Consider the following 19,779-nt stretch of genomic DNA (forward strand, 5'->3'; position numbering starts at 1 on the left):
TGTATGTGCACAGATAGTCAGGGGAACATGGGCTTGCAGCAACACAAAGAGCCCGCAAATCTGCCTACTTGTAGCTCCCATTTCCCCAGACAAAGAGGAGAGGGGTAGACGGGTGAGACAGCATGGAACATAAATGTGCGTCCGTACATTCAACTCTCGCACTCTCACTCTCACTCTCTTAAGACAAAAAGTGGGGTAGTCTCCTCCTAACACAGTACAGATATGTGGACAGGGACATGACAGAACTAGGCTAGGCCTCCACTAACAGGTGTAGCACAGACCAGGCCGCGAGGCCACACCGACACAAAGAACTTACCGCAGTGCCAACAAAATCTGTTGAAAATATAAAAAGAGAAGGTTAGGGTTGAGCTCTGGCTTCCAGGGGTTCCCTAGCAGACTTATTTCCTCACTCAAAAGCTTCCTTGGCTGCTCTGATTGCCTCGTGGGGTGTGATGGTGCAAATGTCACAAGAAGGATGCTCTGCGACTTTCAGCCTAATCACGGGCTATAAATGTTGAGAAACGGGCACCATTAAGTTCAATGGGATTTTCAGCTTATTATTACTACTGCTACTACCACTCTGTTTTAAACAATTCTGCAGTTTGTGTTTTAGTGTTGCGGCTTTCTGTTTCTGTTTTATTAGGTAAAGGTAAAGGTACCCCTGCCCGTTCGGGCCAGTCTTGCCAGACTCTAGGGTTGTGCGCTCATCTCACTCTATAGGCCGGGAGCCAGCGCTGTCCGCAGACACTTCCGGGTCACGTGGCCAGCATGACAAGCTGCATCTGGCGAGCCAGCGCAGCACACGGAACGCCGTTTACCTTCCCGCTGGTAAGCTGTCCCTATTTATCTACTTGCACCCGGGGGTGCTTTCGAACTGCTAGGTTGGCAGGCGCTGGGACCGAACGGCGGGAGCGCACCCCGCCGCGGGGATTCGAACCGCCGACCATGCGATCGGCAAGTCCTAGGCGCTGAGGTTTTCCCCACAGCGCCACCCTTTTTGTTTTATTACTTAAGATTAATTTCATTTTTCATTTGGGAATACTTTTCTGGTAGAGACTTTATTTTGCTCTACAACTCCAGCACGGAAGTGTGCAGCTATTCCTTAAAAAAACACACACAAAAGCAGAGGGACAGCAGACAGGACATCACCTGTCTTCCTGCTGCTGCTGCTGTTGCTGCTGCAGCAGCAATATTTATTTTTCTTTTCTCCCTTGCCCCATGGCATGTGAGGTTGGACAAAGTCTGCCAGCACTTCCAACCAGCTCTTGCAAGCTCTGCCTTTAAAATCCACCTGATCTGCAGGAGAAGCAGCTCTGCAAATTATCGCTGACTTATTGCTGATAAATGCTCGGGAATAAGGAGTCGCTGCAAAGCTAGCAAACAAAGGAAAGGATACAAGGCTGCTTAATTTGGGTTGGAAAAGGGTTAATGTGATTTATTCATCCCTTGTTTGAAAAAGACATGGGGAAGGTACCGTATTTTTCGCTCTATAAGACGCACCAGACCATAAGACGCACCTAGTTTTTGGAGGAGGGAAACAAGAAAAAATAATATTCTGAATCTCGGAAGCCAGAACAGCAAGAGGGATCGCTGCACAGTGATCCCTCTTGCTGTTCTGGCTTCTGGGATAGCTGCGCAGCCTGCATTTGCTCCCTAAGACGCACACACATTTCCCCTTACTTTTTGGGAGGGAAAAAGTGAGTCTTATATAGCAAAAAATACGGTAATTGTTTTCGGGAGCCGTCACTGTAGGGCCCACAGAGGACAGGGCAGAGGATTGGCGGTTTGCTGTAGGATCTACTGACCTCAGGACAAGTGTGCACAAGGAATATTTTGTTTTTTCTCTCTGTGCATCGACAAAAAGCAGGGATTTGCTTGGCTCGCGGTTCCCTCCCAGCAGCAGCTCAAGCACTTGGGTTCCGGCTGGCGAGACTGCCTTGTCTTGATTCGAACAGATGGACCAAGCCCGGAGGCCAGGAGATTTATTATGATTAATTACATTTCCAATTAGGCACCTTCGGTTTCCCTGGCTCCCACCCAAGCCTCGGCAAGGCCAGGGGAAGCAGAAGCAGAAACAGAAGGTGGCCGCTGTTTTCCCTCCATGGCCTAAAGGACTCAGAGTGGCAGCAGCAGAACCCTGGAGTTTGAATGCACCTTGGTCCAAAAGTGGAGGGCTGGGAGCCTGATTTAAAGAGCACAAATGGTCTCTCTGTGTGAGAGAGATCCTGAGTCTGTATATAGGGATGGGAAAGTCCGTCGATTTCAGTTTCTCTCTGTTTCTCAATTTTCTCTAGTCTTAATTCAGATATCTCACATTTCCACATCAGTTTGTTATCCATATAAATTTAGGTTTGATGAGGCCCTAAGCTACTGAAGGTAATGCGGCCCTTTATATGTCCAGCTGTCCTTCGTCAACAACAAATTGTCACTGGTTTTTTTTTGAGTTGAATATATGCTATATGGTAATTTATGGACCTAATAGGTATCTAAAGCCATTTGCCACCATTGCTGTATGTAGGTTTTATTTTATTTGTTTTTTATCTTATATTTTGGAAATGTACATCCAGTTTTTTCCCCCTTTAATTTTTTTTGGGGGCCCCCAAGAGAGTGGGGCCCTAAGCTATAGTTTGTTTTGCATATACGTAAATCCGGCACTGATAAAAATACAGTCGCACCTTGGATCCCGAACGCCTTCTGACTTGAACGTTTTGGCTCCCGAACGCCGCAAACCCGGAACTGAGTGTTCCGGTTTGCGAACGTTCTTTGAAGCCAAACGTCCGATGCGGCTTCCGATTGAGTGCAAGAAGCTCCTGCAGCCGATCGGAAGCCACACGCCTTGGTTGTCGAACCGTTTTCGGAAGTTGAACGGACTTCCGGAACGGATCCCGTTCGGCAACCAAGGTAGGACTGCAATGAAAACTCAAAAGCATTTTAGCAGGGGTTTCTCCTAATACAGACGTTTGTACACCATTTTACAACCGTGCACACATTTTTGCAAAGTGTTTTCGCCTCGTAATGCATTTCTAAAAGGTTATTTTCAGGAATATGTGCATTTTATGCATGCTTCACATTTTTGTAAACGTAATGGTGCACCTTCTCTTGCCGTTGCAGCAACTACTTCCTTGGGTGGGAGCAGTATTGGATGAAAATCCAAGTTAGTCTGGCCTTAATCATGAAGGGGTGTGTGTGTGTGTGTGTGTGTGTATAAGGCACAGGCAAACTCGGCCCTCTAGATGTTTTGGGAGTACAACTCCCATCATCCCTAGCTAACAGGACCAGTGGTCAGGGATGATGGGAGTTGTAGTCCCAAAACATCTGGAGGGTCGAGTTTGCCTATCCCTGGTGTATATAATCATGTGGGGAGCCTTTGATGCTCCACATGTCGCTGAACTACAGCTCCCACCATCCCCGAACACTGGCCATATTTGCCGCGGCTCAGCAACATTTGGAGGGTCAAAGGTTTCCTAAATCTGGTATATATAATGAACTGCTTCTGTTTTGTATAAGACGTATTTCACTTATTGAAGGCACAGCTTTAATCTGCTATATGCATGCACGCTGCACCCAATAAAAACCTGCAACACAGTTCTCTGATCTGAACACATCACACATACTAAACAAACACGCCTCTGTTTTCCTCCATGCAGGTCTCCTTCTGCTTATGGGGAGGGGCAAATAATGAGGGGTGCAACACCTGAAGCCCACCCCCTTGCTAGTGTGTTTTGGGTGGTTTCCCTTCAGACACCCCGCTGGCTTTTGAGATTCCACAAACTGCCCCTGGCTGTCTTTAAAATTATCTATAGCCATGGGAGGCAGGAAAATTAGCAAAATTCTCGGCATGCTGAATTCCGCGCTAGATATCAGTTTGCAAACTTGCAAAGAAAACGACACGCGGCAACTTCTGCCAGTCTGTTTAGATGGGTAGGGAACCCTAGCGAGCACTGGTTTTTTGCAAGATTGGTCATGTGGCAGGGTGAGGTTGATGCCCTTCTTGGACCAGGGATGGAGAAGGTTTGTGCCCTTCCTCACCTTTTTGGACTGTGCTTCACCAGAGCATAAAGGTGAACCTAGAGAAGTTTTTTCTCAGGAAAGGTAAAGGGACCCCTGACCATTAGGTCCAGTCGCGAACGACTCTGGGGTTGCGGCGCTCATCTCGCTCTATAGGCCGAGGGAGCCGGCGTTTGTCCGCAGACAGTTTTTCCGGGTCATGTGGCCAGCATGACTAAGCCGCTTCTGGAGAACCAGAGCAGTGCACGGAAACACCGTTTACCTTCCCGCCGGAGTGGTACCTATTTATCTACTTGCACTTTGACGTGCTTTCGAACTGCTAGGTTAGCAGGAGCAGGGACCGAGCAACGGGAGCTCACCCCGTTGCGGGGATTCGACCCACCGACCTTCTGACTGGCAAGCCCTAGGCTCTGTGGTTTAGACCACAGCGCCACCTGCACTGTGAATCATTAGAATCGTATAATTGTAGAGTTGGAAGCGACCACGAGGGTCATCTTGGTCCAACACCCCCCCCCCACGACAACCCGGAAATTTAAGAGTCTTGTGCTCTACTGACTGAGCTATCTCATTCCTCTAAAACAGGGACGAACTGCTTTCGAACTGCTAGGTTAGCAGGAGCTGGGACAGAGCAACGGGAGCTCACCCCATCGCAGGGATTCGAACCGCCGACCTTCTGATCGGCAAGTCCTAAGCTCTGTGGTTTAACCCACAGCGCCAGGAAAGGTAGGCTCCCTCTATCTAAGGGCAGCCCAACTGTTCACAGCAAGTGGGCCACAAGAGTATTTCTACACACAACTCGTGGGCCGCACCCTGGCTTGTCACCCTCCCACCTCCTCCTAAAAGCTGGGGAAGCACTATCTGTGCTTTGAGAAGGAGGCAGGAGGACTCTGGGGCCTTGTCAGAGCCCTCACACCTCCTTTCCAAAGCTCTACCTTATGCACTCCCAATATCTGCTTCAGGGCTTGAGGAAGCTCTGCTGCATCACAGAGGGGCACGGGGAGGGCAGCGACACTCACCTTTGTTCTCTGTTTTGAGCTCCTCGTGAAGCAGGTCGTTCTGCCGGTTGCCGAGGACAAAGGCCAGGAAGGAGAGGATGAGGGCATTCAAGATGCCAATGATGGCTAGGATGTAAGCCCAGCGCACAGAGCAGTCGCCCAGCGAGTACTTGCCCGTCTTCTCCCCACACATGTCCCTGACGGTCTCTGAATCCCAGCCATCTGGGAATATCATGCAGCCCAGCACCAGGCAGAGAGCTGGATGGAACAAAGAAATAAACAGGGGGTGGGGAAGGCATGTGGTTAACGCAACAGGGCTGAAATCAATTGCTCTGCTTTGCAGTCTGGAAAGGAGTAGTGACCTCTGCAAGACGTATAACGAGCACCGTATTTTTCGCTCTATAAGACGCACCAGACCACAAGACGCACCTAGTTTTTGGAGGAGGAAAACAAGAAAAAAAATATTCTGAATCTCAGAAGCCAGAACAGCAAGAGGGATCGCTGCGCAGTCAAAGCAGCAATCCCTCTTGCTGTTCTGGCTTCTGGGATAGCTGCGCAGCCTGCATTCGCTCCATAAGACACACACAAATTTCCCCTTACTTTTTAGGAGGGAAAAAGTGAGTCTTATAGAGCAAAAAATACGGTATATACTGGTAGGCTTCCCCCACAAACCATGTGCCAAAGGGTTCGGCTCCTACCCAGGTTTGGTTCCCTTCATACAAGGAGGTCGCTAGAGGCTTTTTCAGCATTTTGCGACATTTGGGTTTATTTGCAAATATCCAGGCTGCGCATAGGTGGAGGTGCAGCTGAAACACTCCTAGCAGGCAGCTGCAGTTCACTGCTTGCACATCCGAAGATACTCACAGAGCCCAGAGGCAGATCTCTGCTCCTCTCTTTCTCAAAATCATCCCTTGCCCTTGGTTTTTTATGTAGGTGCAAGGAAGGCATCCTCCTCAGTTCTGAGGGTTGCACAGATAGAGGCCTTTTGGACCATTTACCTGTTGTTTTCACGACGAAGGAGGGACCTGGCAGCTTTGCCAAGGGACTATTATGACAGGCTCTAGTCCAGCCGTTCAGCCTCCGACTCTCACAACAATACTTTGTTCTATGCAAATTCTCAAGCTCGCTTACATAACCCAAATTCTGCACCAAACAGAGACTGTATCTGCAACTTGCACTACTATATTATGCACTTTTAAGTTTGTCATGCATGCATGCATCTATTCTGCCCAATGCTGGGGGGCGGTGGGGGGGCGGTGCCAGGAGCTTGGCAAAGAATTCACATCCTGCCCTCTGACCCCTGAAAGCCTTACTCAGCTGCTATCCAAGGACTCAGGTACTGCTCACATGTTTTCAGGTTCTATCCTTACATCCATAAGGTCTAGAAACCTTTTTTTAAGACAGAGGCTAAGCTTCTCAGGATGTCGTTGTGCCGTAGGATATACATAAAAGCCTTAGCGTTGGTGGGAAAATGTATGACGGAAGACTAAAATAGGTGTGTTGAGCTATTTAACAGGAGATATTGAAAGGGGATAGGACAACAGTCTCCTAATATTTTAAAGGGTCCCGGAAATGAGATGTGGCTTTGACCTTTTCCACCAAGACCAGCCCAAGAAGAAAATCCTTTTTAACTATAGGAAGGCATGTTTAGACTAAACACCAAGGGAAAGGGGCTGGTGACATGATAGATTCTCCTCCCTTGGATTGCTGCTTCATTTCTGAAGAACGAGGAGCCGGAGCTGAACCTTCACTCGAAGCAGACCCCACTTTCCCCATAGAAACCCTCTTGTACGGCGATGAACCACGGTTACTCATTTGCAAAAGAAATGCGCTCTCTGTGTGCTTAGGGGCGCTTAGTTTTTAATTACTTCTGCAGCTTGATACCAGCAGCCCCGATCTTGGTGGATCGCAAGAGAAAAGGTGGGCTGATTTGCATAGGCATCCATCAAGAGATGCTGCAGGTATAGAATATTCTGTCTCCCGGACCACGCTTTTGTCTGCATAATCTGCTTTGCCTGTTTCCGCTGTGTGGGATCCTACAGCCAGAGGCTTTTTTCCCTGCATGACAGCAGCCAAAGAGTTCCTTTTTGTTCATTCATATCGAGGTGCTTGATTGACTCCAACTCGTTTTCAGCAGTCGGTCAGACTGCGTCACGGGGTTGAGGATAAAGAAGAGAGGAGGCTGCACCCCACTCTGCCAGAGGCTCAGGCCTCGTTCACCAGATTGTGTGCTGCTGATACAGTGTGGGGTGTTGCGTATGCACCTTCCTCTGTAGACCACCCTGTGCTTTTGCAGCACAATCTCAGTTGTGGGACCTCTGCCTGGGCTGAATGTGGAGGGAGGAACAAGCCTGGTTGGAGACATATGAAACCTGTGCTGGGTGTGCGGAAGGATGCTCATTAGCTAGAACCAGACAGGAATGTGAGTCATCATCCCAGCTATTCTTACCTTGACAAGATGCTTATATATACATACACACTCACTCACACACACACACACACTCTCAGGTACAACACAGAGCAAGGGGAGGAGGGGAATTCTTTTAAAATCTCGGCTAAGGAGGTTCGGGCAGAGGCTGGGGTGCAAGAGGATGGGAGAGGCTTAAAAACCTATAACTAAAGAAGACACTGTATTTTCCACCTTTTAAAATAATTAAGTTGACCTAAATGGCTCTATCCCGCCCACCTGGCTGGGTTTCCCCAGCCACCCAGCCACTCTGGGCAGCTTGCAGCATATATAAAAACACAACTACTCTATTCCGAACTTAAAAATGGAAAGCGTAATGCTGGTGGTCAACAAAAGAGGTTCGAAGACTCTCTCAAGGCAAATCTAAAAAAATGTAGTATAAACACCGACAAGTGGGAAACACTGGCCTGCGAGTGCACCAATGGAGAACAGCCTTTACCAAAGGTGTCATGGGTTTTGAAGACACTCAAACTCAGGATGCAAGGGAGAAACGTGCTAAGAAGAAGCCACACTTGGCAAACCCTCACCATGATCAACTTCCACCTGGAAACCTATGTCCCCACTGTGGAAGGACGTGTGGATCCAGAATTGGCCTCCACAGTCACTTACGGACTCACTGTAAAGACCATGTTCATGGAAGACAATCTTACTCGGCTACGAGTGATCGCCAAAGAATAATAATATAAAAACACAACAAAACATCAGACATTAAGAAACAGAATATCCTTTGTAGGCAAAAAACAAACAAAACCATAGAAACCAAAATAATAATAATAATAATAATAATAATAATAATAATTATTATTTAAACAAGCCAACCAATATGAATGCTAGATTGTTTTAGGGCACTTCCAGAGTGCTGCTATTTTGGGGTGTGATTCCATTGCATCCTGGCAAATTCAGGTTGCGCAATGGTAGCTGACTTGGTAGGTCTAGTTTAACAAAACCTCTTTCTCAAAGGTTGGACGTTTGAAGGGAGGTGAGTGGAAAACACACTAAAAAGAGTGGAAAGGCACTTGCCGCGACTTAACATCACTTGAATTTTCCACAAACCCATTGGGATGAATGCTCAACAAACAGGTTGCCTACTAGAAGCAATACCCTTTCATCCAAGTCCACTGTTGTATAGCATCCACTGTTGTGAAATAAATGTGTATGTTCAAAGCAGGAGGCAGCACGTTCAAATTTTTGTAAGGACATTTTGGTTAGGAGAAGGGAAGAGAGCGTTTCCTTCTCTTCTGTTAACTTAGCTGTTCTCCGACAGATTTGCTACATTTTACAGATGCGGATGACTCTGAAATCCAGCCGCAACTACATGCCTTTCCTAAGTCCAACTGCTAAGAGCGAACCAACCCAACCTACAGCCAGACCGCCAACCCACCCACCCACCCACCCCCTTACGAAAATTCAGCCTGTGCCCTTTCATTTCTCATTTCTCACATCCCTGCAGGTGCCGAGATCTTGTTGGGACCAACCGCCCGAGTTCATCTCCTTAATCGTATTATGTGCAGCTCAGCTGAGCCATAATATCAATCTCAGGGCTTATCCGGAGAGAGGCTCTTAGAGTCCTCCTATTCTGTCCTGACGGTATGTTCCAGGCCTGTGCTGCTACAGCTGAACATTACATGCTGGCCTTGTAGTGACACCAGGACTTATAAATCAACAAGATTTATGAACGCTCAAGATCTGAAAATAAAAAGAAACAAACAATGGAAAGGGAAACTAAAACAAGCCACCTGCTTATCACCAGTCATTATATGTGTGTAGGGTTGTTGTCACCTTTCCAGGGCCCCATCCTGCACCTTTAAAATCGGTGGGGCATGTAGAAACCCAGCCAGTGACCAGTGGTGATTGGAGAAGCTCACCAGGTGAATTACTGTTCTTGGGGAACAGGGGGCGGTCGGGTGTGGGGGATTCCCTGGTCCTGAATGGGGTAACTGTGCCCCTGAAGGACCAGGTGTGCAGCCTGGGAGTCATTTTGGACTCACAGCTGTCCATGGAGGCGCAGGTCAATTCTGTGTCCAGGGCAGCTGTTTACCAGCTCCATCTGGTACGCAGGCTGAGACCCTATAGACTGTCTCGCCAGAGTGGTGCATGCCCTGGTTATCTCCCGCTTGGACCACTACAATGTGCTCTACGTGGGGCTACCTTTGAAGGTGACTCAGAAACTATAATTAATCCAGAATGCGGCACCTAGACTGGTGACCAGGAGTGGCCGCTGGGACCATATAACACTGATCCTAAAGGATCTTTACTGGCTCCCAGTATGTTTTTTTTTTATATAAGTTTTTTATTAAGATTTTTACATTACAAAAAATAAAAACAAACAGAAAAAGAAGAAAAAACCTTTCCATCACATTATTTTTCATTTACTTGTTTCTTGGACCTCCTCGTACTGGCTCCCAGTATGTTTCGGAGCACAATTCAAAGTGTTGGTGCTGACCTTTAAACCCCTAAACGGCCTTGACCCAGTATACCTGAAGGAGCGTCTCCACCCCCATCGTTCAGCCAGGACACTGAGGTCCAACTCCAAGGGCCTTCTGGCGGTTCCCTCATTGCGAGAAGTGAAGTTACAGGGAACTAAGCGCCCTCCCTGTGGAACACCTTCCCTTCAGATGTCAAGGAAATAAACAACTATCTGACTTTTGGAAGACATCTGAAGGTAGCCCTGTTTAGGGAAGTTTTTAAGGACTGGTATTTTTATTATGTTTTTAGATATGTTGTAAGCCGCCCAGAGTGGCTGGGGAAACCCAGCCAGATGGGAGGGGTATAAATAATAAAATTATGGTGATGTGGATGGCTATATTGCAAGCAGGGATCTTCTCCTGCTCTCCTGCTACCAGGGGTGCCTGTCGTATATTATCAGCCATCTCTTCAAGTGAAGCGGGCAAACCGAGAACATTTGGGCAAAACAAAAACGTGAGTTCTTTTCACGGGCAAAGCTTCTCCTCCTCCTCCTCCCCTTCAAGAGAAAGGGGCTGAGCAGATACCGCACCCGCCTGTTCGTCTGTCAGATGTGTCCTTCCACCAGGTCTCCTCTCTGCGAGGTGTTGTGAGAGATGCATCGACACCTTTGGCTCGACTTCTTGATGATTCAGCACATTCCGCTGTGCGCAAATGACTAAATAGATCTCCCCCTCCTCTTTCTCTCTCTCCTTTTCAGCGGCAGCAGCCAATTTAGAATCCAGAGCGGTGTGCAAGCGTCAGGGGGGTTCGTTTCCCCATCCGCATCCATCCTTTCCAGTTCCCTATATTCCACCCATCCACCCCCCCCCCCCCGCTTCTTTCTCAAGCTTGGTTTTCTCACTGGGGAGAATTGAGAGAGATGCGCTGGGAGAGAGGGAGATTGAACGCTGAGGTCTCTGGTTGGCTGTAGCCAGCACTGTGTCCTGGAAAACACTCTCCCAGCTCCCTGCAGGAAGGAGTGACATTTACACAAACGCAGAGCAGAAGTGATGTGGAACTCTTGCCCGGCCTTGGCCTAGGTGGCAGAGAGAGGGAGGCAGCAGCTGGGCTCAAAGAGGAGGGGGGCATGGAGATGGAGGGATGTTGTGCCTGGAGGCCTCAAGGCTCTCCCCCCCCACCTCCTTCCACTCCTTCAATGAGCATATGGGTTGCTAAAAATTCACCAACAGCATCCACAGAACCTGGCACTATGAACACAAACCAGCATCCGACAATTGAGGATCTGGGGTTTGAATCCTAATGCAGAAAGGTTGCCAGGTGAAGAAGAAGAAGAAGAAGAAGAAGAAGAAGAAGAAGAAGAAGAAGAAGAAGAAGAAGAAGAAGAGTTTGGATTTGATATCCCGCTTTATCACTTCCCGAAGGAGTCTCAAAGCGGCTAACATTCTCCTTTCCTTTCCTCCCCCACAACAAACACTCTGTGAGGTGAGTGGGGCTGAGAGACCCGAGAAGTGTGACTAGCACAAGGTCACCCAGCAGCTGCATGTGGAGGGGCGGGGAAGCGAACCCGGTTCCCCAGATTAGGAGTCCACCACTCTTAACCACTACACCACACTGGCTCTCTCTCCCTTTTTCTTTTAAAGAGCCATTTAAAATGTTCAACCTGTAAAATGACAAGCTATTCCTGTCCCATCCTGGTATTCCGTCCCTGCCCTATCATCATCATCATTATTGCTACTGCTACTAATTTATTTATATGCCACCCATAATGACTGGGTTGCCCAAGCCACTCTGGGCAGCTTGGAACAAATTACAGTGGTACCTCTGGTTGCAAACAGGATCCGTTCCAGAGCCCCATTCGCAACATGAGCAGAACGCAACCCGCGTCTGCACATGTCACGATTCGCCGCATCTGCGCATGCGCAAGTGGCAAAACCCGGAAGTAACCCTTTCTGGTACTTCCGGGTTGCTGCAGGACGCAACCTGAAAAAATTTAACCTGAAGCAAATGTAACAAGAGGTATGACTGTATAAAACCGTAGTAGTAGTAGTAGTAATAGTAATATTATTATCATTATTATTATTAATACCCTGCCCACCTGGGCGGCTCCCAACAGAATATTAAAAACACAATAAAACATCAAACATTTAAAACTTCCCTAAACAGGTCTGCCTTCAGATGTCTTCTAAAAGTCAGATAGTTGTTGATTTCCTTGACATCTGACGGGAGAGCATTCCACAGGGCGGGTGCCACCACCGAGAAGGCCCTCTGCCTGGTTCCCTGTAACGTTTTGCAGTGAGGAAACTGCCAGAAGACCCTCAGAGCTGGACTTCAGTGTCCAGGCTGAACGATGGAGACGCTATTTCAGGTATACTGGGCCGAAGTCGTTTAGGGCTTTAAAGGTCAGCACTAACACTTTGAATTGTGCTCAAAATCGTACTGGCCCTCCCAGAACTCTCCTTGTCTGCCTGCCTTATTTAGGTTGCGTATGCCTGTGGGCAGGAATTGTCTTCTGTTTTATTTTTGTACACCAGCAAGTAGATTTTAGGTGTTGTAGAACGGAAATAGGAACCCTGCCTTCCCAGGTGTTTGAAACTCACATTGTATGAAACCAGAGGCCTTTCTCCTGGGTATAGTCGGCCAATTGGTGCCAAAGAAGGATAGAACTTTCTTTATGTATGCAACAACAGCAGCAAGAATACTTATTGCAAAGTATTGGAAGACACAAGAGCTACCCACCCTGGAAGAGTGGCAGATGAAGGTGATGGATTATATGGAATTGGCGGAAATGACTGGCAGAATCCGTGACCTAGGAGAAGAGTTGGTGGAAGAAGACTGGAAGAAATTTAAAGATTATCTTCAGAAACACTGTAAAATTAATGAATGTTAAAATGATGTTGGATTGAAAATAAGTGGCATTAGCAACAAAGTTAATAAGAATATGCAAAAATGAATTGATAAATGGATGAAAATATAGAGTTATAATATGTTAAGATATAGAGTTAAGATAAACGAAAGAGGGTAAGGATTTGCTGATTTGATTATTTAAATGGGAATACAAAAAGGGGAGGCGCGAGGAGGCCAAGGAAATAAGGTAACGAGTTAGGGCTACAAAAACGGATTTGTTTTTATTTTCCTTTTCTTATTTTATGTATTTTTCTATGTTTCTTTTATTGTGTTTCTTTCTTTTTATATGATCTTTTAAATTCATGTCTTTGTAAAACTCCAATAAATATCTTTTTTAAAAAAATGAAACTCACATTGTACAGCTCCAGCCAGAATTGCCAATGGTTAGGGATGATGGGAGTCCAATGGCATCTGGGAGGGCCAGTGCTTGCCCATCTAGAATTATAGTATGAAAGGGTGATAAATTAATTGATTTAAACTAGTGAAAAGGCTCCTTAATGAAAAATGTGGGCCTTGAGGCAGGATTCTGTGTTGACAGACATGGTGCATCTGTGTTCAAGACCACCGAGGGGTCAGGGCCTTCAACGTGGTGGCCCCTGCCTTTTGGAATTAGCCCCAATGAACATCCGTGCACTATTGGCAAAGAACCAGGTTGGCCTGTACATGAGGCAAAGTAAGGCCTTGGGTTGCAGGATTCCTAGGGGCAGCAGATCCTGATGCAGAACTTTATTCCTTCCCCTCCCCGCGTTCCTGATGTAGATCTCCACTCACCCCTTCTTCCCTGGTGGGGAGGGGGGCACCATTTTGGGTCAAACTAAGGCCCGGGGGCCAGATCCGGCCCAATCACCTTCTAAATCCAGTCCGTGGATGGTCCGGGAATCAGCGTGTTTTTACATGAGTAGAATGTGTCCTTTTATTTAAAATGCATCTTTGGGTTATTTGTGGGGCCTGCCTGGTGTTTTTACATGAGTAGAATGTGTGCTTTTATTTAAAATGCATCTCTGGGTTATTTGTGGGGCATAGGAATTCATTCATTTCCCCCTCAAAAAATATAGTCCGGCCCCCCATAAGGTCCTAGGGAAAAAGTTTTGCTGCCCTAGCAGTTTGAAAGCACACCAGTGTGAGTAGATAAATAGGTACTGCTGTGGTGGGAAGGTAAACGGTGTTTCCATGCGCTCTGGTTTCTGTCACAGTGTCCCATTGTGCCAGAAGCGGTTTAGTCCCACTGGCCACATGACCCAGAAAACTCTCTGTGGACAAACGCCGGCTCCCTCGGCCTCAAAGCGAGATGAGCGCTGCACCCCATAGTCGCCTTTGACTGGACTTAACCGTCCAGGGGTCCTTGACCTTCTACCTATTCAGAAGCATTGCTGCCTTCAACTTCAGAGTCAGAGCGTAACTATCATGGCTGGTGACCATCATGCAGTCTCTCTCTCCCTCCTCAGACTTAGGGAGGCTTGAAATGGTTCCCGAGCCCTATGCTACAACCTGAAATGCCATGAAGTCCAGCTGAGGTTTTATGTATGCAAATCACATGCTCCATGACTGAACTATTATGCCCTTCCTGCCCCCCCCCAAAAACACACACACACCCCTGCTCCTCTCTATAAAGCAGAGATGCCGAGCAAAGGCAGGCTATTGGGATACTCTGCACGGCTGCTCTTATTCTGGAACATATTGTCAACCTCCTCTCCCCCCCCCCCCCCCGTGTACAGATGCAGGATCGCCTTCAGGAAGAGATCCGTAGCAAAAGGGGCAAAAGAGAGAAGGATCACAAGGCAACCCTGTTCTTTAGTTAATCTCCACTGCCTGGTCATTCCTAACTCATCCCTAACCCCCTACAAAGGCACACACCTTTCTTCCACCCCTTATCAGTCTCTCTCAGGATTCTGTTCTGCTCTTGAAGCTGCCCCTCCCCACCAAAAGACCAAAGTCATTTGCATTCAAATTGCCTGATACACCAAGGTTGAGGAGTCCCTGTTGCAGGTGGAGACCTCTCTGCTCAGGAATGTCTGGAATGGTTAATGATACGGAGAGCGGAAGGCCTGAGATGAAAGGTCTTCTCTTTCATTCTCTCCCCAATTCTCTCTCTCTCTCTCTCTCTCTCTCTCTCTCTCTCTCTCTCTCACACACACACACACACACACACACACACACTTTCTCCAAAACAAACCAGAACGGAGATAAAATATAATTGACTGTGCACCAGAAGCAAAGAACACAGACCACAAAGGTCAAGGTTAAAAAAAAAAAGGGGGGGAGCTTAGATGAAAAATATATTGCATTTCCCCCCTCTTATAAAGTCAACTTAACAGCTGCATTGCAAAAGAAGAAGAAATGCATTTGCAATGTTTATATAAGCATGTGACGAGAGCGGAATTTAAATTGCTCATAAATGCAAGACTTAAAAACAGGGCTAAATTCAACTAACGGGTCCTGCTAGGAGAAGCCCACATGGGGATTTCTGCTAGCACCATGGAGCTTTCCCTCCTCTCTCATCACATTGGCTTGGGGGAGGGGGTTCAGGAGAACCCCCAGAACAGTGCATGGTGGGGAGCGCATCAATGTACAGTGGTACCTCGGGTTAAGTACTTAATTCGTTCTGGAGGTCTGTTCTTAACCTGAAACTGTTCTTAACCTGAAGCACCACTTTAGCTAATGGGGCCTCCTGCTGCCGCCGCGCCACCAGAGCACAATTTCTGTTCTCGTCCTGAAGCAAAGTTCTTAACCTGAAGCACTATTTCTGGGTTAGTGGAGCGTGTAACTTGAAGCGTATGTAACCTGAAGTGTTTGTAACCACTGTATGTGGAACTATAAGCAAGAGGGTTAGGAGAATAACTAGGCCGCTGATCTATGCTGTAGTATTATCTGCTTGGGGCAATTATGCCTTTTGCTTGTAGAGATTTGGTTGGAAGCCGCCCAGAGTGGCTGGGGTATAAATAATAAATTATTATAATATTATTATTATTATTAGACTAGCCAATTCCAGCTTCAGTGGTTCTGCCAGGCTATTGGTGCCTTTCTTTTGGGATGACACATTCAATTTAATGACACAGAGAGGGAAGACAGAGGTTAAGGGAACAGCTACCAAGAAGTCATTCGGCCCAGAAAGTGCCGTATTTTCGCTCTATAAGACGCACCAGACCACAAGACGCACCTAGTTTTTGGAGGAGGAAAACAAGAAAAAAAATATTCTGAATCCCAGAAGCCAGAACAGCAAGAGGGATCGCTGCGCAGTAAAGCAGCAATCCCTCTTGCTGTTCTGGCTTCTGTGATAGCTGCGCAGCCTGCATTCGCTCCATAAGATGCACACACGTTTCCCCTTACTTTTTAGGAGAGAAAAAGTGAGTCTTATAGAGCAAAAAATATGGTATATAGACAAAGAGCAGGAGGATCAGAGAGAGTTAGGAGTTGAAGAAAGCTTGTTTAAATAAAGTTCTTGGTTTAATAATACTCCTGCTTAACCCTTAACGCTAATTAAGAGGGGAGATTGGTCTGTTTGCACCGACAACATATTGAGTTCCTCCCTTAGGTACAAAAATCTAAAACTTAGAAGATACAACCTTGCACAAAACCAGCACAATTCAGAAACTTTGGCTTCTTCAATCCAGGAACTGAAAGATTGTCGTAATAGCCATGTATCAACAACATGTATACAAGCATGAAGAAAGTGAAGTCAAATATAACCCAGGTTCTTCAGTGAAGGTCTATGAAGCTCTCAGATGCCAGACGTAGAATGGTCATATTTCCTCATTGGTCATACCTTCTTCTGCAGAACTCTCTGATTCATGAGTTCTAAATGCCACAAATTTCAAAAATAGTTCTAAGCAGGTGATTTTGCAACCCTCGGAAGATGGGTGACATTGCTCTTTCACCTTGCTTTCAGCAAGAGCAATAGTTTGAGACATTGGCTGATGAGCATAATATCATTTGAAGTCACAGAAACGGAAGATGCATCAATGATAAAAACTTTTGTTTAGAAAAGAACATTGACGAATACTGACATGTACGCTACCCTGAACTCCTTGGTGGAATGAAAGTGAAATCATAGGTTACATGTAAGACTCCAAAACACACTTAGTTCAAAGTATGGTTGGAAGAAGAGAACACTTGAATGTCCTTTTTGTGCAAATTTACTTAGGAGTGGGACAGAGCAACCAGGCATTTCTGAGATTGTGATGTGCACAAGCAGTGTGCCTCAAGAGCCGGTTACAAGACCTTGGAATATGGTTCTGGAAATAAAGCAGTTAGGGGGAGTGCTTGATTTGCATATGTTAAATCATTTGTATAGATTGCCCTGCTGCTGAGCTAAATACGCATAAACCCAAAAGTCAGGTTTAAAACAACACACACACACACACACACACACACACACACACAGAAACAAAGGCGGCCAAAACCTAATAATAATAATAATATCGTTTCCGAGCATAATTCAAAGTGTTGGTGCTGACCTTTAAAGCCCTAAATGGCCTCGGTCCTGTATACCTGAAGGAGCGTCTCCACCCCCATCGTTCAGCCCGAACACTGAGATCCAGCGCCGAGGGCCTTCTGGCGGTTCCCTCATTGCGAGAAGTGAGGTTACTGGGAACCAGACAGAGGGCCTTCTCAGTAGTGGCACCCACCCTGTGGAACACCCTCCCTTCAGATGTGAAGGAAATAAGCAGCTCTCCTATCTTTAAAACACATCTGACGGCAGCCCTGTTTAGGGAAGTTTTTAATATTTAATGCTGTATTGTTTTTAACACTCGATTGGAAGCTGCCCAGAGTGGCTGGGGAAACTCAGCCAGATGGGCGGGGTATAAAGAATAAATTATTATTATTCTATTTATACCCCGCCCATCTGGCTGGGTTTCCCCAGACACTCTGGGCGGCTCCCAACAGAATATTAAAAACACAATAAAACATCAAACATTAAAAACTTCCCTAAACAGGGCTGCTTTCAGGTGTCTTCTAAAATTCAGATAGTTGTTTATTTCCTTGACATCTGATAGGAGGGCGTTCCACAGGGTGGGTGCCACCACCACAAAGGCCCTCTGCCTGGCTCCCTGCAACCTCACTTCTTGTAGGGAGGGAACTGGCAGAAGACCCTCCGAGCTGGACCTCAGTGTCCGGGCAGAACGATGGGGGTGGAGACGCTCCTTCAGGTATACAGGGCTGAGGCCGTTTAGGGCTTTAAAGGTCAGCACCAACACTATGAATTCTGCTCAGAAATGTACTGGGAACCAATGTAGGTAACCTTTCTCCACAATCTGTTCTCTTTCCCTGTGCAAAAGGTGGCGATGCCTTCCCGATTCCAAAAGGAAAAGAGAGTGAGTTTGGGTCACAGGGAACAAGGCCTCTTAATCCCCTTCTCCATGGCAACAGCATGCAGGCAGCACAGCCACTTTCGCAAGAAGCAGGTAGCAGGTGTTTCTGCCCGCAATTGCGCTCCAGTCTCCTGGCCTCATGGTCAGTGCTGGCATGGGAATCCGGAAACATCTGGGAGGACCACAGGCTCATCACCAACGCCACAAGGAGAGTCTTACTGGATCAGGCTAATGGGCCTTCAGAATCCAGAATCCAATATCAGTGGCCAACCAGATGCCTGTGAGAAGCCCACAAACAGATGCCACAGCACCCTCCCAGTCACAAATATTCAGAGGTATACAGGTAGGGTTGCCACCTGTCCTGTATAAGACGGGATCGTCCCGTATTTCAGTGTGGAATGCTACACCCTGCATTGATTCAATACAGGATGCAGAGCGCCAGGCTCAGTCCTTCAGAGAGCAACAGGTTTGGGGACTCTATGAACAAGGGGTTTTGTGTCAGTGTGGCCTAGAAGTTCTGAACATAGTTACCTGCATGGTATTTGAGAGATTAGGGTGGGGGAGAAGTAGCTCCCCACAAGGCTTGCCCTACCCCATTGTTTCCTCTACCTTTCAAACATCTAACATGCAGAACAGGCATAGGCAAACTCCGGCCCTGCGGAAATTTGGGACTACAATTCCCATCATCCCTGACCACTGGTCCTGTTAGCTAGGGATGATGGGAATTGTAGTCTCAAACATCTGAAGGGCCGGAGTTTGCCTATGCCTGATGTGGAATAAAGCCCCTCATTGGAATTAGACCCCCTATTTACAGTCATGCCTCAGGTTACAGACGCTTCAGGTTGCTTTTTTTGGGTTACAGACCCGCCGAAACCCGGAAGTACCAGAATGGGTTACTTCCGGGTTTCGGCGGTCGTGCATGCGCAGAAGCTCTGAACGGCAACCCGCATGTGCGCAGACACACCACTGCGGGTTGCGAACGCTGCGGGTTGCAAACATGCATCCCGCACGGATCACGTTCGCAACCTGAGCATCCACTGTATTTATTTTTTGCCCTGTCCTGTATGTATTGCATATGTGTGAAATGTCGTACATTTGAGCTCTGGGTAACAAAGTACAGACAGATTTACAAGTGTGTGTGTGTGTGTGTGTGTGTGTGTGTGTGTGTGTGTGTGTAAATCAGTCCTGAGTGTTCACTGGAAGGACAGATCCTGAAGCTGAGGCTCCAATAATTTGGCCACCTCATGAGAAGAGAAGACTCCCTGGAAAAGACCCTGATGTTGGGAAAGATGGAGGGCACAAGGAGAAGGGGACGACAGAGGACGAGATGGTTGGACAGTGTTCTCGAAGCTACCAGCATGAGTTTGACCAAACTGCGGGAGGCAGTGGAGGTCCTGGCATGCTCTGCTCCATGGGGTCACGAAGAGTCGGACACGACTAAACAACAACAACAAGTGTGTGTGTGTGTGTGTGTGTGTGTGTGTGTGTGTGTGACAAATTCCAGAGGGGCTATCCGGTTAGGCTACCATGTATTGTAAAGGACTGCTTTGAAGTCATTTCAGCACTAGGTGAAAAAAAAATTTGGCTCCTAATCCCCCTCCCCTGTATTTTGCCAGAACAAATGTGCCAACCCTACAGGGGAGATAGGACATCACAATCCTTGACTGTTCCTATCTGCCCTTCTCTTTGG

The 19,779-nt window shown here is 47.2% G+C and overlaps 1 protein-coding gene across 1 annotated transcript in view; it reads right to left on the reverse strand.

Annotated features, from left to right (window-relative positions):
• Positions 1–19,779, reverse strand: part of LHFPL4 (LHFPL tetraspan subfamily member 4) — a 59,816-nt gene that overhangs the window by 4,815 nt on the left and 35,222 nt on the right. Inside the window, 2 exon segments of the mRNA XM_083602518.1 lie at positions 317–333; positions 5,025–5,261. Of these exon segments, the coding sequence (XP_083458644.1) occupies positions 317–333; positions 5,025–5,261 (254 nt within the window).

Source organism: Podarcis filfolensis (genome assembly GCF_964270895.1).
Source record: "Podarcis filfolensis genome assembly, chromosome: 2".
Lineage (NCBI taxonomy): Eukaryota > Metazoa > Chordata > Lepidosauria > Squamata > Lacertidae > Podarcis > Podarcis filfolensis.